At 59.6% G+C, this 20,968-nt stretch overlaps 1 protein-coding gene across 1 annotated transcript; it reads left to right on the top strand.

The window, feature by feature from the left end:
- The first annotated feature begins 34 nt into the window (after positions 1 to 34).
- COPA (COPI coat complex subunit alpha) lies at positions 35 to 20,878 on the top strand. Its single transcript, XM_064638450.1, has 33 exons — positions 35 to 143; positions 1,289 to 1,402; positions 3,395 to 3,468; positions 3,836 to 3,916; positions 4,329 to 4,405; positions 4,890 to 4,999; positions 6,046 to 6,155; positions 6,449 to 6,548; positions 7,390 to 7,525; positions 7,623 to 7,705; positions 7,791 to 7,941; positions 8,681 to 8,747; positions 8,832 to 8,907; positions 10,648 to 10,730; positions 11,701 to 11,840; positions 12,692 to 12,777; positions 13,010 to 13,148; positions 13,267 to 13,429; positions 14,226 to 14,372; positions 14,609 to 14,798; positions 14,907 to 15,002; positions 15,402 to 15,490; positions 15,640 to 15,763; positions 16,005 to 16,094; positions 16,172 to 16,281; positions 16,431 to 16,508; positions 16,880 to 16,948; positions 17,141 to 17,277; positions 18,232 to 18,418; positions 18,494 to 18,604; positions 18,980 to 19,141; positions 19,245 to 19,439; positions 20,295 to 20,878. The coding sequence occupies exons 1-33, from the start codon at positions 104 to 106 to the stop codon at positions 20,352 to 20,354; spliced, it is 3,675 nt and encodes a 1,224-aa protein (XP_064494520.1). The 5' UTR covers positions 35 to 103; the 3' UTR covers positions 20,355 to 20,878.
- The last annotated feature ends 90 nt before the right edge of the window (positions 20,879 to 20,968 follow it).

Genomic DNA, 20,968 nt, shown 5'->3' with positions numbered 1-20,968 from the left:
TTTCCGCCGGGAGCGGGGGTGGAGCGGGAAGGGGAAGCGGCCGCGGCCGAGGCGGTTCCGGGGCGCTGACGTGGAGCGGCGGCCGCGGGGCCGGGCCCGGGCGATGCTCACCAAGTTCGAGACCAAGTCGGCGCGGGTGAAAGGTAGCGGGGGTGCACGTCGGATGTGTGTTATATATATTATATATGTGTATATTGTACGTGTTGGAAAAGGTGCGGGTGGGACACGGGCCGGGTCGGGCCGAGGGAGGGGGAGCGGGGCCGCGATGGCGGCGCGGGAGGGGAGGGAGGGGAGGGAACGGGGAGGGAACGGGGAGTGCGGGGAACGGGGAGGGAACGGGGAGTGCGGGGAACGGGGAGGGAACGGGGAGTGCGGGGTCCGGGGGGGGGAACGGGGAGTGCGGGGAACGGGGAGGGAACGGGGAGTGCGGGGTCCGGGGGGGGGAACGGGGAGTGCGGGGTCTGGGCTGGGCCCTTCGACCCAGGGAGGGAACGGGGAGTGCGGGGTCCGGGCTGGGAACGGGGAGTGCGGGGTCCAGGCCGGGCCCTTCGGCCCAGGGAGGGACACGGAGGGGCTGGAGCGTGTCCAGGGAAGGGAAGGGAGCTGGAGAAGGGTCTGGAGAACTCCCGAGGGAGCTGGGGGGGCTCAGCCTGGAGAAAAGGAGGCTCAGGGGGGACCTTCTGGCTCTGGAATTCCCTGACAGGAGGGGGGAGCCGGGGGGGGGTCGGGCTCTGCTCCCAGGGAACAAGGGACAGGAGGAGGGGAAACGGCCTCAAGCTGTGCCAGGGGAGGGTCAGGTTGGCCATGAGGAGGAATTTCCCCCTGGAAAGGGTGTTCAGGCCTTGGCAGGGGCTGCCCAGGGAGGTGGGGGAGTGCCCAGCCCTGGAGGTGCCCAGGGCAGGACTGGCTGTGGCACTGAGTGCTCTGGGCTGGGGCCAAGGTGGGGATGGGGCACAGGGGGCACTCGGTGACCTTGGAGGGCTTTTCCAACCTAAATCCATCCTTGTGGCTGCCCCATCCCTGGTGGCGTTCACGGCCGGGTTGAACCAGCCTGGTCTGGTGGAAGGTGTCCCTGCCCATGGCAGGATGGTCTTTAAGGTCCCTCCCAACCCAGAGCATTCCCTGGTTCTCTAATTAATCCATCAATGATTCAGTGCCAGCGGGGCTGTGCCAGGGGATCAAGGGGGGGCTGAGCGAGATCCCCCCCAGCCCTGGGGTCCCTGAGTGGGGCAGGAGGCAGCTCCCCTGGGCATCCCCCGGTCCCTCAGCCCCCCGTGTGTCTCTGCAGGGCTCAGCTTCCACCCCAAGCGGCCCTGGATCCTCACCAGCCTCCACAATGGGGTCATCCAGCTGTGGGACTATCGCATGTGCACCCTCATCGACAAGTTCGACGAGCACGACGGTCGGTGGGGTGGCAGGAGGGGGAGAGCTGCCCGGGGAGGGGTGTTGGGGTGGCAGGAGGGGGAGAGCTGCCCGGGGAGGGGTGTTGGGGTGGCAGGAGGGGGAGAGCTGCCCGGGGAGGGAGGTTGGGGTGGCAGGAGGGCGGGAGCTGCCCGGGGAGGGGTGTTGGGGTGGCAGGAGGGTGGGAGCTGCCCGGGGAGGGAGGTTGGGGTGGCAGGAGGGTGGGAGCTGCCCGGGGAGGGAGGTTGGGGTGGCAGGAGGGTGGGAGCTGCCCGGGGAGGGGTGTTGGGGTGGCAGGAGGGGGAGAGCTGCCCGGGGAGGGAGGTTGGGGTGGCAGGAGGGGGAGAGCTGCCCGGGGAGGGAGGTTGGGGTGGCAGGAGGGGGAGAGCTGCCCGGGGAGGGGTGTTGGGGTGGCAGGAGGGTGGGAGCTGCCTGGGGAGGGGTGTTGGGGTGGCAGGAGGGTGGGAGCTGCCCGAGGAGGGGTGTTGGGGTGGCAGGAGGGGGAGAGCTGCCCGGGGAGGGGTGTTGGGGTGGCAGGAGGGCGGGAGCTGCCCGGGGAGGGGTGTTGGGGTTGCAGGAGGGTGGGAGCTGCCCGGGGAGGGGTGTTGGGGTGACAGGAGGGGGAGAGCTGCCCGGGGAGGGATGTTGGGGTGGCAGGAGGGTGGGAGCTGCCTGGGGAGGGAGGTTGGGGTGGCAGGAGGGCGGGAGCTGCCTGGGGAGGGAGGTTGGGGTTGTAGGAGGGTGGGAGCTGCCCGGGGAGAGGTGTTGGGGTGGCAGGAGGGTGGGAGCTGCCTGGGGAGGGAGGTTGGGGTTGCAGGAGGGCGGGAGCTGCCTGGGGAGGGAGGTTGGGGTGGCAGGAGGGTGGGAGCTGCCTGGGGAGGGAGGTTGGGGTGGCAGGAGGGTGGGAGCTACTTGGGGAGGGAGGTTGGGGTGGCAGGAGGGGGAGAGCTGCCCGGGGAGGGGTGTTGGGGTGGCAGGAGGGTGGGAGCTGCCCGGGGAGGGGTGTTGGGGTGGCAGGAGGGTGGGAGCTGCCCGGGGAGGGAGGTTGGGGTGGCAGGAGGGGGAGAGCTGCCCGGGGAGGGAGGTTGGGGTGGCAGGAAGGTGGGAGCTGCCCGGGGAGGGGTGTTGGGGTGGCAGGAGGGGGAGAGCTGCCTGGGGAGGGAGGTTGGGGTGGCAGGAGGGTGGGAGCTGCCCGGGGAGGGAGGTTGGGGTGGCAGGAGGGTGGGAGCTACTTGGGGAGGGATGTTGGGGTGGCAGGAGGGTGGGGGCTGCCTGGGGAGGGGTGTTGGGGTGGCAGGAGGAGGAACTGGCCTCAGCTGGAGGTTCCTGAGGCCTCTGATCCCAGGGGATTAGCCCTGTTTTCCCTGTGGACGGTTTGCTGGCGCCGCAGACACAAGGAGTGGGGTGGGAGGTTTGTTCCTGGTGGGGAGATGAAGCTCCAAAATCCGGATCTGGGGGCTCTGTGGTGGTTGCAGGAACATCCTGGTGGAAAGGAATGAATTTTGGGGGTGGGTCTCGGGGGTCTGCAGCTTCCTCAGGGGGGGCAGCTCCGATCTCTGCCCTTTGTGAGCAGTGACAGGGCCTGGAGGAACATCTGGAGCTGTGACAGGGGGTATCCCAGCTGGATACTGGGAAAAGGTTCATCCCTCAGAGGGTGGTTGGCACTAAACAGGCTCCCCAGGGACGGTCACAACCCCAAACCTGCCAGAGTGTTGGGACAAAGCTCTCAGGGCCACGAGGGGATTGTTGGGGTGTCTGTGCAGTGCCAGGAGTTGGACTTGGATCCTTGGGGGTCCCTTCCAACTCGGGATATTCCAGGATCCTACGCAAGGAAGGGTTTGGGGGTGGAATTTCAGGCTGTTACACAACTTTTTGCTGCTCTTTGAAGCTCTGGGTTTCTCAGGAGCAGCAGGAGGGAGGAGAGGGACAAACTGTGGCCTGTGAGGGGGTGCAGGGATTGCTCCAACCATCCCATTGCTTTTCCCATTTCCAGGACCCGTCCGAGGGATTGATTTCCACAAACAGCAGCCCCTGTTTGTGTCTGGAGGTGACGATTACAAAATAAAGGTAAAATGTTTCCTTTTTGGGGCTCTTGGTCTCTAAAAGGTGCCACCCAGGGAATGGAAGGGGCAAAGAAACTGGCTGGACTTGGATGATCCTCGTGGGTCCCTTCCAGCTCAGGATGTTGTAGGAAAAGATGATAAGGATGAGTTTGGGAGTCGTGATTCGCCCGTTTCAGGGGCACGAGGGTGAAGTTTTGTTGTAACTCGGATTAAAAACAACTTTTAAGATGAAAAAAATCGATCTGAAATGTGGGAATGCAGAGAAAAAAAATCCCAGAAGGAGGTGGGACTGTCATAGTTCTGCTCCTGTGCTGTGGGGCTGGGCTTGGAGGATCCTTCCAGCTCAGGATATTCCATGACTGTGATTCCAGGTCTGGAATTACAAACTGCGCCGCTGCCTCTTCACGCTGCTGGGGCACCTGGATTACATCAGGACCACCTTCTTCCACCATGTGAGTCCTCCTGCTCCCTGGGGGGGACAGGGAAGCCTTCCCTGGGAGGGATTTGGTGCTAAAGGAGGATGGAGAGGGACTTTCCCAAGGGCCTGGAGTGCCAGGACGAGGGGGAATGGCTTCACAGTGACAGGTTTAGATGGGATACTGGGGAGAAATCCTTCCCTGGGAGGGTGGGGAGGCCCTGGCACAGGTTGCCCAGAGGAGCTGTGGCTGCTCCATCCCTGGGAGTGTCCAAGGAATGGTTGGATGTGGCTCTTGGGGCCGAGGTGGGGACGGGTCACGGGTTGGACTCGATGAGCTTGGGAGTCTTTTCCAACCTTGAGGATTCTGGAATTCCTGGGGATGGTGGAGAGGGAATGCTGGGGGTGTGGATTGCTTGGTGTACACAGAACCCTTTGGGGTTTTTCAGGAATACCCCTGGATCCTGAGTGCTTCGGATGACCAGACCATCCGGGTGTGGAACTGGCAGTCCAGGACCTGTGTCTGGTGAGACCAAGGGGCTGCTTTTCAAAAAAGAACAGCCTGGTTTTTGGGGTGGGATTTGGGGTTTTCAGGGAGAACAATCCCTGCTGGAGAAGGGATGTTGGAGAGGGATCCTTTAGCAGGACGAGGGGCAAAGGGTTCAAAGTGAAAGGGGGGAAATTCAGGTGGGATTTTGGGAAGGAATTGTCCCCTGGGAGGGTGGGGAGGCCCTGGCACAGGCTGCCCAGAGAAGCTGTGGCTGCCCCAGCCCTGGGAGTGTCCAAGGCCAGGTTGGAGCAGCCTGGACTGGTGGGAGGTGTCCCTGCCCATGATCTCCATGACCTTTGAGGCTCATTCCAGCTCATCCCATGGTTCCAGGTGCTTTTGGCAGTGCTGCTCTTCCTGCTCCTTCCCCAGCCCGAGCTCGTTGCCGTTGGTGCAAACTGAGATGTTTATTGATGTATTTTCAGCTTTAATGGCTTTTTCTGCCCTTTTTTTTTCCCTGCAGTGTCCTGACAGGGCACAACCACTACGTGATGTGTGCCCAGTTCCACCCCTCGGAGGACCTGGTGGTGTCTGCCAGCCTGGACCAGACCGTGAGGGTTTGGGATATCTCTGGTGAGCTGCCAGGGGGGCCAAGCCCACCTCACAGCAAGGGCTGGGAAGGGTCTGGAGAGCCCACCTGCTGAGGAGCAGCTGGGGGGGCTCATCCTGGAGAAAAGGAGGCTGTTTCTTAGTTATTGTCCAGGCCACAGGGTGCTGGAATGAAATATCCCTGAAGGAAAAGCTGGGAATAAGGGTGATGTTAACTGGTGGGGGGCTGAGAGCATGGATTGTTCTAGATCCTGTGGCGGTTTTGGTTGGACACACTGTGCTGGTGGCACGGGCTCAGGCACTGCCAGCTGTGTCAACAGCCAGGATATCCAGGGGACAGGATATCCTGGATATTTAAAACCTGTCCCCCCTCGGCTCTGCCAGCACGGGGAGCGGAACAGCTCTTCAGCCGCCGAGCTTTGCTGCTCCATCCTCCCAAAAACCTCCCTCTCAGCGGAGTTCCAGCTGCCAAATTGGTTTGGAGATGGTACAGGGCTGTTTTTGCCTGGGCTGATCCGTGGTGAGGGGGTTTAGGGATGTGCTGGATTATTGACTCAGCTGTCGCTCCGCTCGGACGACAACTCTGGCGGGTGGAAAAACCGACAGGGAGACGAGGAACGGGTTCCAAACACCATCCCAGCCCACAGCTTTTCTCCAGGATGACTTATGTCCTTATCAGGATTCTGCTCTGGCTCCAGCAGTCCCCTGGGAAGAGTTATTTCCCGTTGTGTCTGGTGCTGCTGTGTCCATAATCCTCGTCGTGGAGCTCCGTGTGTGCTGGGCACTGCTGGCAGCAGGGGCAGTTTCTGCAGCAGGTTTTGATGCCCTCAGCTCCAGGAGTTTAAAGGTCACATTCCAAAATCCTCCTCCCCTCAGCAGAGGGGGTGAGGGAGGAGGAGAGCTCCTGGTTTTCACCTGTGACAGCAGCCCAGGAGAGCGTTCGGGTTGTTAAATTAGAGACGTCAAGGGTGGACTCTGATCCTGGAGGGCTTTTCCAACCTCAGGGGTTCTGTGGTAATAAAATCTTTGCTCCCCCTAATGCTGCCTCCTGTTCCCCTTTGCCCCACGAGGCCTGAGGAAGAAGAACCTGTCCCCTGGAGCCGTGGAGTCGGATGTCAGGGGGATCACGGGCGTGGATCTGTTCGGGACGACGGACGCGGTGGTGAAGCACGTCCTGGAGGTACAGCCCCAGCCTGGGTGGGCAGCACAGCCCTGCAGAGCCATGGCAGGGAATCCCTGTGATCCTCCAAAAGCCCTGAAAAACATCAGGAAACCAGAGTTAAAAATATCAGGAAGCCAGAGTTCAAACCAGACCCCTGATGGTCCAATAATTAAAATCCTGTGGATTGTGGAATCAGCAAGAGCCGTCTCTCGCTGTGGCAAACCTGCCTCAAGTCTTTGTGGCTTTGTCCTTCCTTTGCTTGTTCCTTTCTGTCCCCAGATGGCTTCAGGTGGCTCCTTTTTCCCCTGCAGGGCCACGACAGGGGGGTGAACTGGGCTGCCTTCCACCCCACCATGCCCCTGATCGTGTCGGGGGCCGACGACCGGCAGGTGAAGATCTGGAGGATGAACGGTGAGAGGGTTCTCTGGGGCAGCCCATGGGGAGAAGGGGCTTGGCTTGAGTTCAGGGTTGGGTTGGAGCTGAACCTGGAGGGGATTTACACCGGGGAGGGGCACCTGGAGTGCCGTGTCCAGGGCTGGGCCCCTCAGGACAGGAGAGACATGGAGGGGCTGGGGCGTGTCCAGAGAAGGGGCTGGAGCAGCAGGAGAAGGGTCTGGAGAACTCCTGAGGGAGCTGGGGGGGCTCAGCCTGGAGAAAAGGAGGCTCAGGGGGGACCTTCTGGCTCTGGAATTCCCTGACAGGAGGGGGGAGCCGGGGGGGGTCGGGCTCTGCTCCCAGGGAACAAGGGACAGGAGGAGGGGAAACGGCCTCAAGCTGTGCCAGGGGAGGGTCAGGTTGGACACCAGGAGGAATTTCCTCCTGGAAAGGGTGTTCAGGCCTTGGCAGGGGCTGCCCAGGGAGGTGGGGGAGTGCCCAGCCCTGGAGGTGCCCAGGGCAGGACTGGCTGTGGCACTGAGTGCTCTGGGCTGGGGCCAAGGTGGGGATGGGGCACAGGGGGGACTTGCTGACCTTGGAGGGCTTTTCCAGGCTCAGGGATTGTGGGATTCTGAGCAGAAGCTTGTAGGAGTAAAACAACTTGACTCTCTGAGGTGTTCTGGACATGCAGTGATGGAGTAAGGCAGGGGGATGAGTCCAGAGCCAGGAGCCTCCACGGGGAACGTTTGTGCTCTCGTCGGCTCAGGCCCCCCAGATAACACAACCCTCACCTCTGGGCTGAGCTGTGCTGGTGGCTGGAGACAGCTCAGGGAGGTCTGGGAGTGATTTTCCTCCTCCTTTCCCCCCCTCTGGTCAGAATCCAAGGCCTGGGAGGTGGACACGTGCCGGGGCCACTACAACAACGTGTCGTGCGCCGTGTTCCACCCGCGGCAGGAGCTGATCCTCAGCAACTCCGAGGACAAGAGCATCCGGGTCTGGGACATGTCCAAGCGGTCAGTGCCCCTCAGCCACCAGCAGTAGAAGCTTTTCTGATCCCCAGGAAGGAAATTTTATCCTTTTATCCTCAATCCCCTCGTTCCTCCCGTGCAGGACGGGCGTCCAGACCTTCCGGCGCGACCACGATCGCTTCTGGGTGCTGGCCGCTCATCCCAACCTCAACCTCTTTGCTGCAGGTGAAAAACCCCTCCTCCTCGGGGCACAGGAAGCCCAGGTGGGATTTTTCTTTCCTTGCCATGAACTCCCACGTGTTTCTCCCAGGCCACGACGGGGGCATGATCGTGTTCAAGCTGGAGCGGGAGCGCCCCGCCTACGCTGTGCACGGGAACGTGCTCTACTACGTCAAGGACCGCTTCCTCCGCCAGCTGGACTTCAACAGCTCCAAGGACGTGGCTGTCATGCAGCTCAGAAGGTGAGAGGTGGCTCAGCCTCTTCCAGGAGCTGTCCCAGTATCCCCAGTCCCGTGTTTGTTGCCCCTCAGGTCGTGGTGTTGTGTTCAGGTACCTCTGAAGGATTTAACCTAAAAAAAAAAGTGGGTTTAGGTTGGTTTTTACTTCTGCTTGGATCAAATCTTTTCAGTTAGCTAGTTATGAGTTCCCAAGTGGAGTGGCAGCTCTTTATTTCATGAAATGCTGATGTTCTTGGGGTGTTTCCAGAGGAGTTTGAGGCAGTTATTTTGATGAGCTCTTCTGGTCTTTGCTCCATTTGGAAGACAAAGGCCATTTATCCCAAGATGTCTTATCATTATGCTGCAAGGACGTGGCTGTCATGCAGCTCAGAAGGTGAGAGGTGGCTCAGCCTCTTCCAGGAGCTGTCCCAGTATCCTCAGTCCCGTGTCTGTTGCCCCTCAGGTCATGGTGTTGTGTTGTTGTTTTTAAAAAGCCTAAAAAAAGTGGTTTTAGGTCGATTTTTACCTCTGCTTGGATCAAATCTTTTCAGTTAACTAGTTATGAGTTTCCAAGTGGAGTGGCAGCTCTTTAGTTCATGAAATGCTGATGTTCTTGGGGGGTTTCCAGAGGAGTTTGAGGCAATTTTTTTTGATGATCTCTTCTGGTCTTTGCTCCATTCGGGAGACAAAGGCCATTTATCCCAAGATGTCTCTGTTCCACTCAGAGTTTCCCTGTTTTTTTCTCTCCTGGCTCTTCCCTCAGTGGTTCCAAGTTCCCCGTGTTCAACATGTCCTACAACCCTGCCGAGAACGCCGTCCTGCTGTGCACTGTGAGTCCCTGCTGCCCAACCCCACCTGGGAATGCTCATTCCCTGAAATCCTCCCCCAAAATGAGCTTTTCCCCCTCTCTGCAGAGAGCCAGCAACCTGGAGAACAGCACCTACGACCTCTACACCATTCCCAAGGATGCTGACTCCCAAAATCCGGATGGTGGGTGTTCCTGGGGGGGTTATCCCTGTCCCCCCCTCCTCTCTCCAGCCCTGTGTGTGTGTCTCACACAGAAAACCCCCTCATTTCCCTCCTCCCCTCTTGTTTTTCCCAGTGTCCCTGCAGCACATGTCGTTTGGCAGCTCCCTGCCCACTCCATCACCCCCCAGCCTGACTTGAAAAATTCATGTTCATCCCAAACTTTTACTGCTCCAAATCTATATTTTATAATTCGGTGATGAGGAACTTTCCCTTTTCCCCCCTTTCCACGCAGCAGGAGGTTTCCTGGCTTGTCAGCCAGAGATGGATTTCCACCAGATTTGGTTTGTTCTGAGGGGGTTTTATCCTCTGAAAAGTGGCTGTAAAAGCGACAGTGCCAGGAGTCATTTTTCCTCTCGGCAAATTCCACATCAGTTTTGGGCAATTTACAAGCCAGAACATGATTTAGGGAAAAAAAAAAAACCCCAAACCCAAATCATTCTTTCTCATAACTGGTGTGAATTCCATTTGGGAGCTGAAACTCCAGCTGGTCCCTCCTGCCTCTGTCGTCAGGGCAGTAAAGGTTTGGGAATGAGGGGGAGTGATGGATGAGCGGGGCTGGAAAGCAGCTCACTTGGGCAGAGATTTATTGGCTCCTGAGGGGCTGGTGGAGGGAATATTCCTCTGCTGGGCACAGTCAGAGGTGGATTCGGGAAGGGAAGGAGAAAAGGGGGCATTTTGGGAAGTTTTTACAGCTGAAATACTGCTGAATGTATTTCAGATATTTCGTTGGAGGTGCTCAAAGCCTGACTTGTGTGGGGACACCCAGCTGGTGTCACTTGAAAGGAGGAGCTGGGACGTTCATCTTGCAGAGCAGAAAATGTCTCAGCCTCGTGAAAATGCAAAATTTAGGAGCATTTTCCCGAAATTTGAGTGGCTGATGAATATCTACAGTCAGGGGTAGATCCCCCAGAGCCCCCATGCCCTGGGCTGGTCCCCCCCTCTGCCCCCTCAGCTGAGACCCCCCAGCAGAGCTGGGGAACAGCCCAGGGAGCACCTGGAGCTGCTGGAGCCACTGCAGAGGGGCTGAGCAGAGGGATGGAGCAGCTCTGCTGGCAGGAAAGGCTGGGAAAATTGGGATTGCTCAGCTTTGGGGTGACCTGACTGTGGCCTTGCAGGACCTGAAGGGGCTCCAAGGAATGTGGGGAGAGGCTTTGGACAAGGGCCTGGAGTGGCAGGACAAGGGAGTGGGTTCAGAGCGACAGAGAGGATTTTTGGGTTGGGTACATGGAAGAAATTCCTCCTTGTGAGGGTGGGGCACAGGCTGCCCAGAGAAGCTGTGGCTGCCCCAGCCCTGGGAGTGTCCAGGGCCAGGTTGGAGCGGCCTGGGGTGGAGGTGGCACAGGAGGGGCAGTGCCAGGGGGGTCACACGGGCTCTGCTCTCGAGGGGCAGCTCGTTGGTGTGACGGACCTGCTGCCCCCCAGCACGGCCCCCTCCCGTGCCAGGCCCTGTTCCTTGGCCAGGCACGAGGCTGGCACTGCCCACCCCACGATCCAGGAGGACACAGGGCAGGGAACAACCCCTGGGAACAGCCTCGGGGTGGAACAGGAGTCGGTCGGAAGCGGCTCCAGCGGCCGGGACGGGCTGGGAAGGGCCCGGGAGCTGCTGTGCTGCTGGGAGGGAGAGCCTGGCAGAGGTTTCCCTCCCTGGCAGAGGTTTCCCTCCCTGCCAGAGGTTCATTCCTGCCTGTTTGCCACCCCCAGCTCCCGAAGGGAAGCGCTCCTCGGGGCTCACGGCCGTGTGGGTGGCGCGGAACCGCTTCGCCGTCCTCGACAGGATGCACTCGGTGAGGGCTCAGCTCCTGACCAGGGGGGTGCTTGGGAACGGTGCTGGTGGGAAACTGGGAGGGGTTGGGTTACCAGGATTATGGGAGATCTCTGATTAGTGGAGAAATGGGGTGAGTGGGAATGCTGCTGAACTCCTGGGCAGTGAAGCTGAGCTCGGAGGCCGCTGCAGGTGAGTTCAGGAGGGAAATCCAACCAAAGCAGGGCTGGGGAGCCACCCAGGGCACTCCAGCAGCTGGAAGGGAATGGGAAAACAGTGAAGATTGCACTGGGGAGGGACACCTTGAGTGCTGCCCCCAGGGCTGGGCCCCTCATGAGAAGAGAGACACAGAGGGGCTGGAGCGTGTCCAGAGAAGGGAATGGAGCTGGGGAAGGGTCTGGAGAAGTCCTGATGGAACTGGGGGGGCTCAGCCTGGAGGAAAGGAGGCTCAGGGGGGACCTTCTGGCTCTGGAATTCCCTGACAGGAGGGGGGAGCCGGGGGGGGGTCGGGCTCTGCTCCCAGGGAACAAGGGACGGGAGGAGGGGAAACGGCCTCAAGCTGTGCCAGGGGAGGGTCAGGTTGGCCATGAGGAGGAATTTCCCCCTGGAAAGGGTGTTCAGGCCTTGGCAGGGGCTGCCCAGGGAGGTGGGGGAGTGCCCAGCCCTGGAGGTGCCCAGGGCAGGACTGGCTGTGGCACTGAGTGCTCTGGGCTGGGGCCAAGGTGGGGATGGGGCACAGGGGGGACTCCATGGGCTGGGAGGGCTTTTCCAACCTCAGGGACTCTGTGAAAACGCAGGTTAGATTTTTAATAAAGCTCTTTATTTGCACTGGAGTGCAGCAGGAGAAAGGAGGGGGAAGGACAGTCGTGGGAACACGACCCTGGTGAAATTTATAGGAAGGGGAAGAAACACCCCGTGCTCTCCCCAGCGATCCTGAATCCCTCCGTGAAATCTCCCACCTTGTTAAAAATCTCCCTCTCCTCCACTGGCAGATCCTCATCAAAAACCTGAAGAACGAGATCACGAAGAAGGTGCAGGTGCCCAACTGTGACGAGATTTTCTACGCCGGCACCGGGAACCTCCTGCTGCGCGACACCGACTCCATCACCCTCTTCGACGTGCAGCAGAAACGGTGAGGCCCTGCCTGCTGGGGGAGCCTTCCAGACCCTGGTCCTGCAGTTGGAAGCTTTAATATCCCAATCCTGCAGTGTGAAGCCCTCAGGGGACGAGTGGTGGCCATTAGTGCCCTCGGAATTCAGCCTCAGCTGCGTCGGGCTGATCCAAACCACGGCCAACAACTGTTTGGGAAGAGCAGAGCAAACACAGCCAAGGAGTAATTTATGCCACAGGCGTCGTGCCACGGATCACAGGGAGATGTTTGGAAAGCCTGGGACTGCAGAAGGGGGTGTTGGGAAAGGGGAGAGGCAGCAAAAAGCCCAAACTCAGTCAAGCTCAGCTCGTTTGGATTCGTGTCCTCAGGTTTTGTGTCTCGGCGCTCCTTTGGGCCCCGGCCACAAAGAACAGGCACAGGGTTGGTGCTTTTGGCCATCTTTGGAGGCTTCAGAAGGTTCTGGGTTATCTGCAGATAAATTATGGATTGATTGCATCCCAGAATTTGCCTCCTTTCCCTGTTTTTATGCCTTGCCTTTCCATTGCTGGGAAAGCGATGAGGGAATCCAGCGATGCAAACGCTGCTTGGAAATCCCTGATTCCCCTCCTCCTGTCCCTAAAGCCTCTCAGAAACCTGGGGTTGGAAGTCAGTTGTCCCTCCAACATATTTGCTGTTGCTCAGATACGGAGAAAGGTTTGTTTTGCTGCAGAAACCCCCAGTTCTGCCTCAGGATTTTGTAGCTCCGGGACGGGAAAAAGCAGCTTTGGAGCATCTGAAGTTGGGTCCAGGCTCTTGGGCACTGGGGGTTCTTGGTCCTGGAGCTTGCTGGGGTGGGGGTGCTCAGCTCCTGATGGCAGTGCTGTCCCCCCCAGGACTCTGGCCTCGGTGAAGATCTCCAAGGTGAAGTACGTGATCTGGTCGGCCGACATGTCCCACGTGGCCCTGCTGGCCAAGCACGGTGAGTGAGCCGTGTTTCCCCCGGATCCTTTGGCACTCTGACCCCTTCCCTGGCTGGGATCAGCCCAGGAGAAGCTGTGAAGGTGCTGCTGAAGGCACTGGCAGTGCAGGCCCTGCCATTTTATCTCTTCTTCGAGGTCCTTCCAGCCCAAACCGTTCCACGACCCCACAGTTCAGCTGTTTAACAGCAGAGGGTTCCCCCGGCCTGACTTTTGTTCTCCTTCCCTCTCCAGCCATCATGATCTGCAACAGGAAGCTGGAGTCTCTCTGTAACATCCACGAGAACATCCGAGTCAAGAGCGGGGCCTGGGACGAGAGCGGGGTCTTCATCTACACCACGAGCAACCACATCAAATACGCCGTGACCACGGGGTGGGTCTGGGCCCAGCACAGGCTGGGCCAGCACACACAGTGCTGGGCCTCCTCAGAGGGGGAGAACACGGGGCTGGGTGGGCCTGGGGGTGACCCTGGGGGTGCTGTGTTGGCCCAGGGACCACGGGATCATCCGCACCCTGGACCTGCCCATCTACGTGACGCGGGTGAAGGGGAACAACGTGTACTGCCTGGACAGGGAGTGCCGGCCCCGCGTCCTCACCATCGACCCCACCGAGTTCAAGTTCAAGCTGGCCCTGATCAACAGGAAGTACGACGAGGTGAGGGGGTGCAGGGTCATGGGATTGTGGAATGGTTGGGCTGGAAGGGATCGGAAGGGTCGTCCCACTCCACCCCTGCCATGGGCAGGGACACCTTCCACTAATCCAGGCTGCTCCAGCCTGGCCTGGGACACTCCCAGGGATGGAGCAGCCACAGCTTCTCTGGGAAACCTGTGCCAGGGCCTCCCCACCCTCCCAGGGAACAATTCCTTCCCAGTATCCAACCTGAATTTCCCCTCTGTCATCCCCCTTTGTCTGTCACTCCGATTCCTGATGGAAGCATGGATGAAATGTCCTGCTTGGAAGCTGGAACTTGCAGACCAAGGTGTAAAATATAAAGGTGGAGGGAGGGGGGGAAAGGAATGGGAATTTTAAAGGTGTGGATAGGAGGAGTTTCTGGGGATGGAGCATCTGTGAATGGAGAAGGGTCACCCCAAAAGCAGGATCAGCACGGGATGGACTCTCAGGGAACAGGCACAGCACAGGGAAGGGTGTGAGGGAAGGACAGAGGGATGTTCTTCCCAGAACTCCTGCTGGGAACAGACCACAGGGCAAATCTTCCCAGTAAATCCTTCCCTGGGAGGGTGGGAGGCCCTGGCACAGGTTGCCCAGGAAGCTGTGGCTGCCCCTGGATCCCTGGCAGTGTCCAAGGCCAGGCTGGAGCATCCCTGGGCTGGTGGGAGGAGTCCCTGGGTTGGATATTGGGACGACCTTTCTTCCCAATGTCCATCCCCCTTGTCCTGTCACTGCCCCAACCCCGAGGGCAAAGGGAAGGTGCTCATGGGGCCATTCCCAGGTGCTGCACATGGTGAGGAATGCCAAGCTGGTGGGCCAGTCCATCATTGCCTACCTGCAGAAGAAGGGCTACCCAGAGGTGGCCCTGCACTTTGTCAAGGACGAGAAGACCCGTTTCAGCCTGGCCCTGGAGTGTGGCAACATCGAGGTGAGCGGGGGGTTGGTGGTGCTGAGGGGGAGGCACAACCTCCCTGCCAGACCTCTCTGTGTGCAGGGGGCAGGAGGAGCTGAGGGTGGTGGGGCTGGGGATGAGGGGCAGGAAGAAGAAGCTGAGGGTTGAGGTGCCAGGCTGTGATCCAGGCGGTGATCCCTGTGATCAACAGAAGCCTGCAGGGAAAACTCCGGCCTGCCAGGCCTTGGTGACCGTGTCAGCTCTCCTCTTAGATTGCTCTGGAAGCAGCCAAGGCTCTGGATGACAAGAACTGCTGGGAGAAGCTGGGAGAGGTGGCCTTGCTGCAGGGGAACCACCAGATCGTGGAGATGTGCTACCAGCGCACCAAGAACTTCGACAGGCTCTCCTTCCTCTACCTCATCACGGGCAACCTGGAGAAGCTGAGGAAGATGATGAAGATTGGTGAGTGCCAGGGTGGTGGCAGAGGAGGTCCCAGGAGCATTCCCAGAGGGATTCATGGTGCAGGGCCAAGGGCAGCAAAGTTACTGTGGCTTTTTGCTCTTGGTGTAGCCGAGATCCGCAAGGACATGAGTGGGCACTACCAGAACGCCTTGTACCTGGGGGACGTGGCAGAGAGAGTGAGGATCCTGAAGAACTGTGGGCAGAGTGAGTAATTCCGGACTCAAATCTGTCCCTCTGAGCCGGGGAGAAGCTTTTGGGATGAACAATGAATTCTGGAGGTGGCTCAGAGCAACCCCTCAGAACGATCCCTCACCCTGAGGAGCTGAATCGGGTGAGCAGAAAAGCTGGAGCTGCATCTCTGAGACCTGAATCAGCTGCAGACCTTATTCCAGTGATCACTCCTAAATCCAGGGACCCCTTAGGGGTGTGATCCCACCCCCTGATGTCCTGCTGATCCCCCCTGTGTCCGTGTGTGCTGCTGGGGGATCTCTGGGGGACAGAGAACACGTTGCTCACGTTGTTTCCAGGGTGGTGATCAAAGGAGTCACAGGTTGGACTTAGAGGTCTTTTCCAACCTAAAGGGTTCCCTGTGTCTAATTCCAGAGTCCCTGGCCTATCTCACAGCTGCCACTCACGGCCTGGATGAGGAAGCTGAAAGCCTGAAGGAAACCTTTGATCCTGAGAAGGAGACGGTTCGTGAGCTGGTCAATGCTCCTCGAGAGCTCTGGAGCTGGGCAGGAGGGTGACAGAGGGGTCTGGGGGCAGAGGGACAGGCTGGGAGGGGGGAACCATCTCCAGGTCACAGGAGGGGATTGTCCTGAGGTGGCTTTACCTGTTTCAGATCCCGGACATCGATCCCAACGCGAAGCTGCTGCAGCCTCCTGCTCCTGTCATGCCTTTGGACACCAACTGGCCACTGCTGACTGTCTCCAAGGGCTTCTTCGAGGGGACAATTGCCAGCAAAGGTATGGCTTTGTCCTTGGAAAACTTGGAAAGCTCAGGGGGGACCTTCAGCTCCTCCCTGACGGGGGGACTGGAGGATCTTGGAGGTCTTTTCCCACCCGGATGATTCTGGGATTGTGTGAAATCTTTGACCTTTCAGCCCAAGCTGGGACTGGACCATTAAAGGGGGGGTGCTGCCCTCCTGGAATTCTTTGTTTAACACCTGAGGGATGAGTTGATGGAGGCTCCTGCCCCTGTTTTTAGGCAAAGGAGGTGCCTTGGCCGCCGACATCGACATCGACACCGTGGGCACCGAGGGCTGGGGAGAAGATGCAGAGCTGCAGCTGGATGAAGGTGGGTGCAGCCAAGGGCTTTCCTTGGAAAAGCCTCTGTGCCTGTGTCGGGGCTCTGACCTCTCCCCCTCCTTCCAGATGGTTTTGTGGATGCTGGAGAGGGCTTTGGAGAGGAAGGTCTGGGGAAAGGGCAGGAAGAAGGAGGCGGATGGGAAGTGGAAGAAGATTTGGATCTTCCCCCTGAACTGGTAGGAGGCTCCTTGGTGGTTCCTTGGGAAGGCACTGGCAGCTGGTGAGGGAGGTCTTCTGGGCTTCTTCAGGCTTGGTCCCCACAGCTCTGATTCCATCTGGGTGCTGGGAATGTCCCCACTAATCCCTGCCCTGTGCATTCCCCCAGGACGTTCCCGCTGGCCCAGCAGGAGCAGCAGAGGATGGATTCTTTGTGCCTCCCACCAAGGGCACCAGCCCAGCTCAGGTAATGCCAAAGCAGCTCTTGGATTGCCTTTCCCAGAAATTCTCTGTGTTGGTGATATTTTTTTTTTGGGGGGGGGGGGGGGGTTCAATCCTTGTGAGCACAACGTGGGGATTTTGTTATGGGGACTCTGAGGGGTGGGGAGGGCAGGGCCCAGTTTTTGAGGGGTGGGGAGGGCAGGGCCCAGTGTTTGAGGGGTGGGGAGGGCAGGGCCCAGTGTTTGAGGGGTGGGGAGGGCAGGGCCCAGTTTTTGAGGGGTGGGGAGGGCAGGGCCCAGTGTTTGAGGGGTGGGGAGGGCAGGGCCCAGTGTTTGAGGGGTGGTGAGGGCAGGGCATGGAATTGCTCTTCCATGTGTTTCCCTTCCCTTCCTGCAGGTGTGGTGCAACAATTCCCAGCTGCCTGTTGACCACATCCTGGCAGGCTCCTTTGAGACAGCCATGAGAGTAAGTGTCCCTGTGGGCTTTCCAGGGATAAACTGTTCCCTTTCCCCTCGAGTTTTTGCCCCTGAAGCTTCGTTTTGTGCCCCTTTGGCACCGTTTTGTGCCTCATTCTCCCCGGGTGTGACACGAGCCGTGGGGAGGCCTCGCTGGTGCCTGTGCCAGCTTCCCCTCAGCACATCCATGTGTCCCTTCCAGCTGCTCCATGACCAGGTGGGAGTGACCAACTTTGGGCCCTACAAGCAGCTGTTCCTGCAGACCTTTGCCCGGGGCAGGACGACCTACCAGGCGCTGCCCAGCCTGCCGGCCATGTACGGGTTCCCTCATCGCAACTGGTGAGCACTGGGCAGCCCCTCTGGGCCCCTCCCCTGTGCCAGGGACCTCCCAGCTCCTGGGCAGGGGGAGCCACAGCTTGGTTTTTCCAGCCTAGCCTGGAAGCCACTGTAGAAAAATCACGGAGTTGGTGAGGTTGGAAAAGATCTCTGAGAGTCCCCCCCTGTGCCCCATCCCCACCTTGGCCCCAGCCCAGAGCACTCAGTGCCTCCTTCCCTGGGCACCTCCAGGGCTGGGCACTCCCCCACCTCCCTGGGCAGCCCCTGCCAAGGCCTGAACACCCTTTCCAGGGGGAAATTCCTCCCCATGGCCAACCTGACCCTCCCCTGGCACAGCTTGAGGCCATTTCCCCTCCTCCTGTCCCTTGTTCCCTGGGAGCAGAGCCCGACCCCCCCCAGTTCCCCCCTCCTGTCAGGGAATTCCAGAGCCAGAAGGTCCCCCCTGAGCCTCCTTTTCTCCAGGCTGAGCCCCCCCAGCTCCCTCAGGAGTTCTCCAGCCCCTTCTCCTGCTGCTCCAGCCCCTTCCCCAGCTCTGTTCCCTTCCCTGAACACTCTCCAGCCCCTCAGTGTCTCTCCAGCCCTGAGGGGCCCAACCCTGGACGCAGCACCCGAGGTGGGGCCTCACCAGGGCAAACTGGTGACCTGGTTTGGATCTGTTTTATCTTTGCCTCCACACTTGCCTCCACACACAATTCCCAGCTTTCCCCACGTCGGTGCAGGCTGGGAAGCCTGGCACATCATCCCTGGAGGTGCCCAGGGCAGGACTGGCCGTGGCACTGAGCGCTCTGGGCTGGGGGCCGAGGTGGGGATGGGGCACAGGGGGGACTCAGTGACCTTGGAGGGCTTTTCCAACCTCGGTGATCCCGTGAAAACCGGGACGAGTCGCGGTCGGCGCGTCCCTGCTCGGCCTGGCAGTGACCCTGCCATGTCCCCAACCTCCCCCTGTGGTGTCCCCAGGAAAGAAGCCGGCCTGAAAAACGCCCTCCCCGCCGTGGGGCTGAAGCTCAACGACCTGATCCAGCGGCTGCAGCTCTGCTACCAGCTCACCACCGCCGGCAAGTTCGAGGAGGCCGTGGAGAAGTTCCGCTCCATCCTGCTCAGCGTCCCCTTGCTGGTGGTGGACAACAAGCAGGAGATCGCCGAGGTGAGGGACAGAACCCCCCTCCCCGTGTCCACAGTGGTCCAAGAGGCCCCTCCTGACCCCGTCCCTGTCCCCAAGGCCCAGCAGCTCATCGCCATTTGCCGGGAATACATCGTGGGGCTCTCCATGGAGATCGAGCGGAAGAAGCTGCCCAAGGAGACCCTGGAGCAGCAGAAGCGGATTTGTGAGGTGCAGGATTCCTTCCCTGCCTGGCTGTGCCCTCACAGGGGGTTAAAAAAGGGGGAGCAGGAGTCTGGAATTCTGCCCTTTCCACGTTTAAAGTTGGTTATGTGGGGGGACGGGTTCCTGGCAGCACTTCCAGTCATCCCCGTGCCTGGCAGGGGTTGGATCCCTGGTTGTCCCATGCAGTGGCTGTATCCCTGTTTTCCCTCCTTCCCTGGCAGGGAATGGTTCCTTGCAGCACTTCCAGTTATCCCCATGCCCGGCAGGGATTGTATCCCTGTTTTCCCTCCTTCCCCAGCAGGGAATGGTTCCTTGCAGCACTTCCGGTCTCCCTGCTCCCAGCAGTGGCTGTATCCCTGTTTTCCCTGCTCCCTCCTGCAGATGGCTGCCTACTTCACCCACTCCAACCTGCAGCCCGTGCACATGATCCTGGTGCTCCGAACCGCCCTCAACCTCTTCTTCAAGCTCAAGAACTTCAAGACCGCGGCGACCTTCGCCCGCAGGCTGCTGGAGCTGGGCCCCAAGCCCGAGGTGGCCCAGCAGGTAGGTCTGGGAGGTGCTCAGGTGGGAGCCCCCGGTGGGACAGGCCCCGTTGTGGGGTCTCCCCGTGCCTCCCCCCCGCTCACCGCGGTCGCCGTTCCCGCAGACGCGCAAGATCCTGTCGGCGTGCGAGAAGAACCCCGCGGACACCCACCAGCTCAACTATGACATGCACAACCCCTTCGACATCTGCGCCGCCTCCTACAGACCCATCTACCGCGGGAAACCCGTGGAGAAGTGTCCCCTCAGCGGGGCCTGCTACTGCCCCGAGTTCCGCGGGCAGATCTGCCGCGTCACCACGGTGAGGGCGTCCCGTCCCCTCGGGAATTCCCTCCCACGGCCCCTCCCGTGAGGGCGTGAGGGCGTCCAGTCCCCTCGGGAATTCCCTCCCACGGCCCCTCCCCTGCCCTCCTGAGCTGACTGGGTGGGCTTGGGGCGTGTCAGAGGTCTTGGGGTGGGAGGGAGAGGAGTTTGGGGGGTTGTGAGGTTGAAACGGTGCCTGAATTCGGGGGTGAGCTCGTGGGGATGGGCTGTGTGTGTTCAGAGGGGATTTGGGGGCTGGAGCATCTCCCTGGTGAGGAGGGACTGTGGGAGCTGGGCCTGGTTAGTCTGGAGAAGAGAGGACTGAGGGGGGATCTCATCCATCCATAGAAATACCTCAGATATCCACAGAAACCCCTCCCCTGAGGTGGGATCTCATCCATCCTTACAGACATCTCAGATATCCCTACAAATCTCTCCTCTGAGGTGGGATCTCATCCATCCTTACAGACATCTCAGATATCCCTGCAAATCTCTCATGTGAGAGGGGATCTCATCCATCCATTCAAACATCTCCAAGGGGTGTCAGATGGTCCCAGACTCTTCCCAGTGGTGCCCAGGACGAGGAGTGATGGCCTTAAACTAAACCTGAGGGTGGGAGAGCCCTGGAGCAGCTGCCCAGGAACAGGGAGGGTGTGGAGCCTCCTCTCTGGGGACATTCCAGCCCCACCTGGACGTGTCCCTGTGTCACCTGCCCTGGGTGATCTCCAGAGGTCCCTTCCACCCCCAGCTGGGATTCTGTTCTCCAGGGCAGCTGAGGAGGCTCCAAGGGCTGCACTCAGGGCTGGGATTTGGAGCTGCTTTTGACGGTGACTCATCTCCTTTTGCCCCTCAGGTGACGGAGATCGGCAAGGACGTCCTCGGGCTGCGCATCAGCCCTCTGCAGTTCCGCTAGGAATTCCTGCCTGGGAGGGCAAATTCCACTCCCCCATCCCCACCTGGAGCCCCATCTCTCCCCCATAGCCTTGTCTGTGCTGTCCCACCTGATCTCCCCCCCCAGGAATGCTGTAGTGAGACTCTGCTTCCAAGTAGTAGCAGCTTTTCCTTGTTTCCAGCTGATGTGATGTTTTTCTGGACCGTTGTCCTGTGGCAAATCTTTTCCAGGGGGGAAAGGGTGGCTCTGCCGAGCCCTGGTTACCACAGAGCACGTTGGAAACTGCTCCAGAGGCAGCAGCTGCCTCTGACACCCTTTAGGTCCTGAAAGAATTGCTTGGAAGAGCCGGGAATGGCTCTGGGAATGTGGCACTGTCGGGAACCGGGAGGGTGCAAAGCCCATCCCAACTCCAGGGCAGTTCTCCCCCCTTGGAAGTGGTGTTGGCTCAACATTTGTGGTCCTGGTGACTCTTTGTTTTGTTGCCCTGGTAACATTTCTCAAACTAATCAGCTTCACTCATGAATAAAGTAATTAAACCACCTTGATCTTCCAGTTCTGTAGCTCAGTTGGTTTTACCCGAGATGCAGGAGGTGACACTGAATTTCCTCTTCCCACCTTTCCCCCCTTCCCCCTCC

The sequence above is a fragment of the Pseudopipra pipra genome, chromosome 29, assembly GCF_036250125.1.
Source record: "Pseudopipra pipra isolate bDixPip1 chromosome 29, bDixPip1.hap1, whole genome shotgun sequence".
In the NCBI taxonomy this organism is placed as follows: Eukaryota; Metazoa; Chordata; class Aves; order Passeriformes; family Pipridae; genus Pseudopipra; species Pseudopipra pipra.
The sequence above is the reverse complement of the archived record's forward strand: the minus strand, read 5'-3'. Positions and strand labels throughout refer to the sequence as shown.